We start from the raw sequence: 10435 nt of genomic DNA, 5'->3' as shown, positions 1-10435 counted from the left end.
TTGCTCACTTTGCATTTTGTAAATTGATAAACAATTACAATATACAGTGGTACCTCTACTTATGAACTTAATCCGTTCCGTGACTCTGATTGCAAGTCGAGTTGGTCGCAAGTCGAAGTAAATTTTCCCATAAGGGTCAATGTAATTACCGTTAATCCGTTCCGGCGTCCGCGGACCACGCAGCAGGAGCGGAAAAACGGCCGCGGACCATGTGTCAGGGGTGGAAAAACGGCTGCAGACCACGTGGAATAAGCGGAAAAATGGCCGCAGACCACATGGAACGGGTGGAAAATGGCTGCGGACCACGTGGAACGGGCAGAAAATGGCCGCGGACCACGTGGAACGGGCAGAAAAATGGCCGCGGATCACGTGGCACAGGCGGGAAAATGGCCGCGGACCACGTGGAACGGGCGGAAAATGGCTCGTAAGTCGAGGCAAGTTTGTAAGTAGAGGTAAATTTTTGGGGCCGGAGCTGATCGTATCTCGAAAATTTCGTAAGTAGGGGCGTTCGTAAGTAGAGGTACCACTGTATACTTTTGAAAGCATTCTTACTTTGCAGCATTTTTTCACACCTGCCTAAAACTTTTACAAGTGCTGTATATATATCAAATTTGTCACCACCCATCTCATTGAATGATTCATTAATAACTATAAAATCATTCCACATTAATGACTATAAAATACTTACAGATGCCTACTTGATATGTAAATGCTTCACATTATACCATTTGGGTTTAAAACGGGTTTCCTTTATTTCCTAATGCAATTTGCTATTTGTTAATATTTACAAAAACTTCAATACACGTTAAAGGATTAATAAGTACGAAAGAAAATAACTAGGTTAAAAAAAAACAGTTAAGCTGCTTTGGATAAACATTCACACAGTTTTAGCATTTTAAATGGGAGGAAAATTTCCAGAAATCATCCATTTTTATTTTGTATTTCTTTATATACATGTTTTCATAATTATAGCCTGGCTATTTAATTTAGTAAAACTATTAAAAATTGTGAATATTTTTAAACAGTAATTCTTCTCCAATTTGTCCTCTATTTTAAACCAAGTTACTATTCAGGGATTCATATGTTTGAGAAATGTTGCATATTGCATTCTTGTAGCAAAATACTTTTTAAACACATTTAAGAGATGTTTTTGAAAAATAATAGAACAGATATTGATGCTGCCATACTGAAATTGTCATTGTACAATATAATGAACTGATATTACACCATCTAAAATTTGTTTGCTTTTGGATGATGTCACATCATTTAACTTTTCAAAAACAACCAACCCCAAATTTAAGCCCCCCCCAAAAAAAGTTTTCACTGAATTACCTACTTCCATTATACTTCCTTAACTGGAGTTCTGATAATTGAAACTGTAAGTGCACAGAAAGGAAATGTCCACAGAACAAACATTTTTGCTAGTCCATTTACATGATCAGCAAATAATAAGCATCACACAAATGTTGCTTTTATGTCATTTTTTTGCAGGTCAGTAATGAAGGTTATGAATTGATTGTTTTATGCATAATATATAATTAAACAGTACAACAGGCCTCCATGTTTGTATTTCTGACCATTTCTTGTAGTTTTTTTTTTTTATAGACGTGATTGGAGAAACCTACTATCCTTTTGAAGAAACATTTCTGACTACCTATGAGCTATTTGACAGTCCACCCACAACTATTTAAGGTTCATTACATTTCCAACTTCCATAATATAGACTTCCAGCTGAAGTTTCAAAAAAGATATGAGATGAATATGCTTGTCTGGCTGCTAGCACTGCTCACAAGTAATTGCTACTTTAGCATACTTTTCTGATAAAACGTAAGTGCATCCTCAAGGTGTAAAAAATAAAAAAGCTTTAAAAATTGTTTAGTCTTCACACATTTGAGCACCACTTGGCGTTAGGATTTGTTTAAAAATGTAAACAGTAGTTTAGTATTCAAAATGCTGATATTTTGCTTGCTTCTCGAACACCACTCAAGTAGGCTCCCGTAACTGTCTGTGGAAAGTGCCGATTTGTGGCCTGTTTAAAACAAAACAAGTTTCAGAGTATGCATTTTGAGAAAAAGATAATTAACAATGGAATTCCCAAAGAGAAAGTTTTCCTTAGAAAAGACCCAGTGCATCTACAATTCGAGATTTTTTAAGCAGAAATTATTTATGTAACTTCCTTATCAAATCAGAGCCCAAGCAGCAAGCTATAAAAAATAGAAGACCTACAACATTTCAACTAAATAGTTGGAAAAATCCTACTAATATGCTGTGGAAGATGTTACAAATCTTTAAAAATAAAAATATCTAGGAGCAAAATAATATAATCCTTCATCCTCCTGAAAATAATTAGGGAGGTAACAAGTAAGTTCTTCCCAGGTAAGAAGTCCCAGAAGGAAAGTTACCACAGAGAAGGAGTTTAGGACACAAATAAATATGGTGGAAGCACTATCTTGTATACCCATGGTGTAGACTATTACAGGTAGTCTTCCGCTTACATCCATTTGTTGAGCGACCATTCAAAGTTGTGTTGGCACTGAAAAAATGAATGTACAACTGGTCCTCAAAGTTCTGACCATCGCAGCACTCCCGTGGTCACATAATCATGATCCAGGCGCTCAGGTGCCTGGCTCACAATTACATCGCAGGGAGCGTGGCTGTGCAATCATTTGCAACGTTCCTTGCCAGCTCCCTCAAAGCAAACTCAATGGGGAATATTGCAAGAAAAGTTGTAAGTCACTCCCACTTTTTCTCCCACTTGCAGCATCCCAACCCACCCACCGTCTCTGCTTGCCCCTGCCAGGCCTTCCCCCAACTCACACATGGCCTGTGCCAACTCTCCCACAGCCTCCCATGACTTGTGCACAGTCTGTGCCAGCCCTCCCAGGACTCACACACAGCCTGCGCCGGCCCTCAGAGTCCCCCCCCCCACACAGAACTCCTAAGCTCCTTACCTGGGACTCCCACCTCTTCCCACGTCTTGGGGTTACAACAGCAACCAGGACTGCCTGGGACTGCTGTCATTAAACTAGCAGTCGTTTGACATCACACTTTACAACTGCATCGCTTAGCAACAGCAATCCCAGTTCCAATTGCCATTGTAACCTGAGGACTACTTATAATAGCTTCAGAAATCATTCTAATGACTGCAATGCCTACTCAATGCATGAACATGTTTTTAGTCTTTTCAAACTTAGTTCTTATTTGAACAAGACTGCATTTTTTAAAACGTATGTATCTGAGATTTCACCTCGCCAGCAAAGAAGATTTTTCCCTGTATATCTTCAGCAAGTATATCATAAGCTTCACCACTGCCCCCTGTCTTTACAAAACTATATGCCATTTGGATCCAAGGGTCTTTGCTCCATCGTGTAATGAAATATTTGACTGGATCTGGCACTTCCTGAATTACAAAGATAAGCAAAATTAATAAATATAATGAAACATGCCTTAATCCATGTATGTCCAAAACTAGTCACTTGCTTAAAACATACATTGAGTATTTTGACAACATCTTGTTAAAACATAAAAATGCATAATTGTCCATTGAATAACTAAACTGATATATAAAGATCTCAAAGAAGACTTCAATAATCATGTGCTGTCAGGTTATTCTTTAGTCAAGTCAATACAAAATACAAGCAACGGTAAGCAACTAGAGAATTGTAATTCTTGTTACTGTTATGACACATGAATTCACAGGTTCTAGCTTTATGAAATCCTTCAGTCATTTCTTGCAAAATTCAGTTTCTTAAGAGTCCATGACAGTGCTAGGTGCAACATCTCAAATTCAGTTTCCAGTTTCTCCAGGCAGGGCTTATACAGACTAATGTCTAAAATCTATTTCCAGTTGGTGCAGACAAAATTAAATTAAAATAGATTGATGGCCTGATGTAGAGCAGCATGACATGAGAAAGAAGAACTGGAAAGTTCACGGGAAGAGCAAACAGGCCAACTGAATATGCTGCACTTGCTGCCTTAAAACATATCAGAGAAAACACATTATGCTAAATTGACAAAATATGTGCATTAGGTGAAGTGCCCTTCCTCCTACTATTGTTAAAAATATGTGCAACTTTTAAAATGCAAAGTCATGTGGAAGTGGAACAAAATAAATTTAACACCAAACGATTAGAAAATTACAGAGCATATAACAAATTCATCCATCCCTAATTAAAAGTCCTGGGAAATCTCTGCTTCCCATGTGTATGGAACTAATGTTGTGGTCTTTGAAAAAGAAACCTACCTGTTCCTTAAACAATTCCCGAAGCACAGTCATGCACTGCTGCAGCACTTGTTTGTCATCTAAATTCCTAATAGTTCCCACAGCATCTCCAGTAATTACAGACATTAGAACACTGCATTTACGCTGAAAACAAGAAAGGAAGGGTCATCTGTAGATTTTATATTAGAAAAATATTAATTTCCATTAAAATAAAGAGGAAAAGTGTTCTGAAGGTAATTATTTTTCCAAATCTGAAGAATAGGAAGATACTAGATACCTGTGGATCCATGTCATAGAAAACACTGAAGAGTCCACGTTTGCTTGAATTAGGTGGAACATGGCCAAAGTAATCAGCCCCTTGAATTTTGCTGTCCCAGAATCTATAAGGAAACTGTAGTGCAATCTAAACAAAAAAGCAATATTTACCTCTGGTCATTTGGGCTGCCAACCTATATAAGCTTAGTAGGAGTAGGGAGTAAGATCTACCTCTTTCAGTAAATTTTTTTCCTGTTATAAGAGTGTAGGATCAAGCCATTACCTTCAAAGATTTTTCTCTCATCTGATCTAACATCACCACCAAAGAAATACAGTTTGAACAGTGCATATTTAACATCTGAGGGTCTTATACCTAGTGTCTTATACGTTTTAGAAATGTATTCAGAGAAGTGAATTAATCTTAGCTTAGCTCTAACTTATACCAAATTAATAATGTCAATAAGCCTCAAGACAAGACTGATTTTGAAAAATAAAGTAAGAGGTATCTTCTTACTTTGGATTAATTTTCATGATGAACACATACAGATACATGCATGTGGAATCCATTCTTACTGGAATAAGCTTGTCCAACCAGATCATGTAAAGAACATAACTTCAAAAAAAGGTTATGAAGTGGGCCATGGGAACCCAAGATTTGTTTTTGGATTCTTCATCAGAAATACTAATACAAGTATATAGATCTATATCAGTATTCAAATAATAATGATTTCTCTACAGCACTGTCGTGGGAGGCCTTCACTGGCTTCTACAAATTCCACCTGGAAAGTGTTCCCTGCAAATATCAGCTGTTTGTATTCTACTTTCTATAATATAAAACAAACTCTTACCTTCTCAATGACTCCTGCTCCTAAACTATTGATAGCTTTCATTTTTCTATCCGACAAGGCTGGATTGAACTGAATAGCTGCTTTTTGAAGAACAGCTAAAGGTACAGCAACTAAAACCTATTGAGAGAAAAATAGCCCTAATTATATTATAATAGGATGCTAAAGGAATTCCATCTTTCTGAATTTCCTAATTTACACCTTGCTGGGCTAATGCGTAAATAATAATGTAATAAACACTCTGAATTTCCTATCCTGAAATTTTATTTTTTTTCCATTTTAAATGAATGATTTAATTGGCTATCAAAGGATCCTTCTCATGGTAGCTACACATTATTCTATCTTGAAATTTTCAATACAGATAAAAATAAAAAAGTCTTATTTTAAGCAACATGTTTAAGGATAAAATATGTTTAGAACATATGCAGATTGATAACTCTGTCAATTTCTGAGAAATATTCTTTAAAATAGTTTCTTTTGTTGTTTTTTTAAATTACACATCACTGGGCAAACGCACAGAACAGATTTGCAACCAAATACATGTGACACTCGAACTGACCAGACATAAACTGATTCATCTATCCCTACCCTACTTTGAAATAATTTAACCCAGTGTATACAATAGATTTGTTTCCATATTTAAAAAGGGGAATTAAGCCCCAGGAAATAATTATTTAGCCAAAGGATGCATTACTTTCAAGAAAAGCTTTCAATGGCTTCTTTCCAGCAATAAATTTGACCAAATCCAGAAAAGAACAATGCCATGGTAACAAGGCAGAAAAAGATGTAACTAGGAAACAACCCATCTAAGACAGACAATAAATATTCTCTCTGTCTTTTAAAACAACTCAAAGACACAATCCATCAAGGAAATGTTATCTTGTCCATCTTCCATCTTTCAACTCCTAGCAATTCAAGGACACGATCAAGCATTTCTGCATTTCAACTGCCCCTCCCCCCCAAAAAACAAATAACATTCAATCTTCCTCTACTGATAGAGCAAAACCCAAAATAGAACAGGAAAACAAATTGGTATTATTTACTTCTGAATTGTTCTCTGTGTAATTTTCATGCAATATCTCCTATTGCCCCTATGATCTTCGCTAACCTCTGCATCCACAGATTTCAATTCTCAGATTTCAATTCAACAGCCTTGCTCACTGGAAACTGAAGTCCACACATCTTGAAAACACCACACTAGGGTAGGCTATCCTATAATCTTAGTGTTCAAATATTTTAATTTACTGTAGATGTAACCAAGCAGAACTGCTTTGAAAGAGACTCAGTTAATGGATGACCAGGGCAGAATAGTTAACAGAGAGCTTTTGAGCGCCACTGAGGCCACACGTATCTGAAACTGCACAAGCAATCTCAAACACCCTAGCACTACTTCACAATCCCAAGAGGTAATAAGAGTGATGAAAATAAAAGAAAGAGTGCCACAAAATGGATTGGCCCACCAGCCTGCGTTTTCCCACTTCTGAACTAAAGCTTACATTTGTGAGGACACACTGCAGGAATTTGAAATCCAATGGATATTAAAAATCTTAGTGGATACTTCCTGTTTCTTGCCAAAGCATTTCTTAGAAGCACAGATCACAAATCAGAGGCACACAATATTTGCTCTAAAAAGGTACAAAAATGTTTAATTCATCAATTGCATTTAACTCCCTGCTCATCCCTCAAAAAGGGGGAGAATGAATCAAAATTGTTAGCTCCACCCACTATGAGAACCTTATGTCATCAAACATGCCACCTTCACCTGTCAAAGGCAAAAACAATAACAAAATAAACAGGTTCCCCATCACTGAAAAAGATTGCCCGCTCCAACATAGGCCAACTGTTCCAGACTTCAACCCTGAAGAATGAGAGATCACCTTTTGTGCTGTCCACAGAGTTCCATCTGTTGTGGTCACTTGTACCTCTTCTCCTGAGTAATCAATACTACAGACCTTTTAAGAATGAAAAAAGACATTGTAAAATACATATTTCTACAATATTACGACATTAACACAAGTAACCCACAGTTCTCTTTCCTATAGTTTTCAGCTTACGTTAAATTTTCCATGAAGAAGCAGGAATATTTTCAGCAAAAGGCACAAAAACAATATAGGGAAGGCCTGACTTAGCAGTAGTACATGAAAAGGATCTGGGTGTTCAAGTATAACACAAATTGAGCATGACCCATCAGTGTGATGCAGCTGCTAAAAAACAAATGCTATTTTCTGATGTATTAACAGAGCTCTAAATGATGGGTAGGCATTGAGAAAAGTCAGGTTTGAAGTCTGGAACAATTTAGCCTATGTCAGGGTGGAAGAAAGGAGGAGCAAACAAGGTGAAGTTTTGTTTGAGGTTGTAGAGGCAAGCAGTATCTATAAGTTGGCTATAGGAATACACAGTGAATGTAGACTGTGGACTATGAAAAGGTCTAGAATAAATTTTAATAGGCTCTATGGAGACCCATTTATATTTCTTCTAAAATGTATATTAAATTGGGCATCCACAGAAACAATTTGAAAAGTTAAAGTAGTTTGTATATATACTACAATTCAAACAGAACTAAACTAAACACTAGTGAGATGAAATATTCTATGACAAAGCAAGGAAAACTGACTATTATTTCATGTTTTGATACTTACTGGAACCTTTAACCTAATGTCCAGGCCTTCAGCTATTTTTTCAGTTATGGCAGAATATCCTGAACTTAATAAGGTGTGATCACCAGCAAACTGAGCAAAAAATTCATTATGATCCCAAGAACGTGCAGAAACCTATATGGAGAGACAATCAATTCTTCAGTCAGTTTAAATTTAATTTAAACATAAGTTATCTGTTTTGAGGATGATGCAGACTAGTATATTTTCTTTTCCCAAATACATAAAGCAATCTCCCCACTTCTCCTAACTGTCATATATGTGAAAAGCTCCCTAGATCAAGTTGCAGCTATACCATCCCTTCTTGCAGACCTAGGACTTAGCACATTTAACACCACAAGCCAGTTACTTTCTTCCAGCTTTATCTGAGCATGGGAAAAATGCCACATCTTCCAACAAGCAGTACAGTTCTTTAAAGCATTTTTATCCTTCTTTTCACCCACAGAGGCTCCCAGAGTAGCTCACATGTAGCCAATGAAGGGTTTTTAAAAAAGAGACCCTGCCAGCAAGCTTATGAACTAAAAGGTTGACACAGAAAGGGAAAAATGCAGAAAGAAGAAGGAAAACACCTCCATACTCAGCCACCAACAGTCATTCTTCTATAAGGAACAGCTAAAGTTCAAGAAGAGGATGGATGGATGGATGGATGGATGGATGGATGGATGGATGGATGGATGGATGGATGGATGTGGGTTTTTAGCAGGGCAGATGGAATGGCGTGGTTCATCATCTCATCTCCCTTTTTTGCAACCTGATGAAACTTTCACATGTCAGAATTTTGTAGTCATGTAAAATGGATTCTACTGCCTACTAGCTCTGTGAGGCTAGTTTATTAACTTGCCCTGTCCAGTCATTTTATAGTTTTCTTCCGGTATGTAGAACTAGAACCAATTGGTTACCAGTTCCAAGTTAATTAAAGCCCAGAAACATTTCTAACTCATTTCATATCTCTGCTTAATAAGAAAACATTGATCTGGATCCATTTATATGACAATTGGAAATAAATATTTTTAACCATATTGTTCTGTCATTATAAGCAAATGATTTCCACTCACTTCATGGAGGTTGCTGCCACAGGCATATTCTAAATTACTAACATGGAACTGGAGCACTTTTTCCTCTAGTTCATTGAACTGGATCCCAGATTCCTGAATAAAAACTTTATAGATTTCCTGAATTTTATCTGCAAATGTTTTAATAATTCAATAGTTAGTAAAAGTATTCATTTATCTCAGTTTCCCATCATTTCAGCAACTACTGTATTTAGTGTATGTACTCAAATGAAGTCTTTTTAATTTTGATATATAGATATAGATACTACAGGCATAATTCAACAAATCTGAATACTTAAATTGCATCCATTTCAATAAGAGTTAAATTCACTAACCTATTTTTCCAATGAAATTTATACCAGAATTAAAAAGTCCCTGATCTTATCTAGTAAAATGCTGTGTGGCACCATTTTACATGCAGATGGACAGGCCACCAACAGAGGCAACTAACCTCTACCAAACATACATTTGCACATGGGATGAGGTATCATCAGTATGCTGATGATACGCAATTATACATCTCCATCCCTGGTGAGGTAAGTGATGCCGTGACCACCCTTTCATGGTGCCTGGAGGCTGTAAGGGTCTGGATGGGGAATAACAGGCTCCAGCTGAACCCTGGCAAGACAGAGTGGCTGTGGGTTAATGGCTCCTCTGTATTTGGGACTTTGTGATCTTTGGTGCTGGATGGGGTAGCACTGCCCCAGACAGACCCAGTGCGTAATTTGGGGGTCCTCCTGGACTCACGGCTCCTGCTTGAAGAGGAGGGCCTTTGCACAACTTCGGGTTGTGCATCAGTTACACCCTTTCCTGGATCAGGATGCCCTTTGAACGGTCACTCATGCCCCTGTTATCTCCCAGATAGACTACTGCAATGTGCTCTACATGGGGCTACCCTTGAAGAGTATCCAGAAGCTACAGCTGGTCCAGAATGCAGCCGTGCAGGCTGTTTTTGGAGCCCCAAGAAGGACTTCACATAACACAGTTGCTCCGCGAGCTGTATTGGGTACCAGTTTGCTTCCAGGTCCAATTCAAGGTGTTGGTTATCACCTTTAAAGCCCTACATGGCATGGGACCAGGTTACCTGAGGGACCACCTCTTCCCCATGACTTCAACCCTTCCCACCCGATCACACAGAGAGGGCATGCTCTGGACCCCCTCGGTAAAAGAGCTCCGACTAGCAGGGTCCAGAAGGCGGGCCTTCTCTGCTGTAGCCCCCGCCCTTTGGAATATCTTGCCCCCGGAGGTGAGATTGGCCCCCTCACTCCTGACCTTCTGGAGGGATTTGAAGACCTGGCTCTGCCATCTGGCCTGGGGTGGGGAGGGAAGACAATCAAGTGTGGGGCTGGCTAGCCCCTTAGAGGCCTGGCATTTGCTGCTTTGAACCATCAGCCTCCTGGACGCTTT

At 38.2% G+C, this 10435-nt stretch overlaps 1 protein-coding gene across 2 annotated transcripts in view; it reads right to left on the bottom strand.

Annotated features, from left to right (window-relative positions):
* Positions 1 to 727: 727 nt before the first annotated feature.
* The window catches only part of KDM1B (lysine demethylase 1B), a 50038-nt gene continuing 40330 nt past the window's right edge, over positions 728 to 10435 (bottom strand). For both annotated transcript variants that reach the window (XM_088130731.1, XM_088130732.1), the window contains 8 exons: positions 9032 to 9159; positions 7962 to 8093; positions 7200 to 7274; positions 5326 to 5442; positions 4500 to 4625; positions 4244 to 4366; positions 3248 to 3400; positions 728 to 2029 (listed from right to left, as the gene is read on the bottom strand). In XM_088130731.1, coding sequence (XP_087986857.1) covers positions 1946 to 2029; positions 3248 to 3400; positions 4244 to 4366; positions 4500 to 4625; positions 5326 to 5442; positions 7200 to 7274; positions 7962 to 8093; positions 9032 to 9159 — 938 coding nt within the window. In that variant the 3' untranslated portion in view covers positions 728 to 1945. The remainder of the gene's footprint in view (positions 2030 to 3247; positions 3401 to 4243; positions 4367 to 4499; positions 4626 to 5325; positions 5443 to 7199; positions 7275 to 7961; positions 8094 to 9031; positions 9160 to 10435) is intronic.

The sequence above is a fragment of the Python bivittatus genome, unplaced genomic scaffold, assembly GCF_059951505.1.
Source record: "Python bivittatus isolate LINGU-HERP-01145 unplaced genomic scaffold, Pbiv_v1 ctg000840_np1212, whole genome shotgun sequence".
Taxonomy (NCBI): domain Eukaryota; kingdom Metazoa; phylum Chordata; class Lepidosauria; order Squamata; family Pythonidae; genus Python; species Python bivittatus.
Note: the sequence above shows the minus strand (reverse complement) of the source record. Positions and strands in the feature narration are given on the sequence as shown.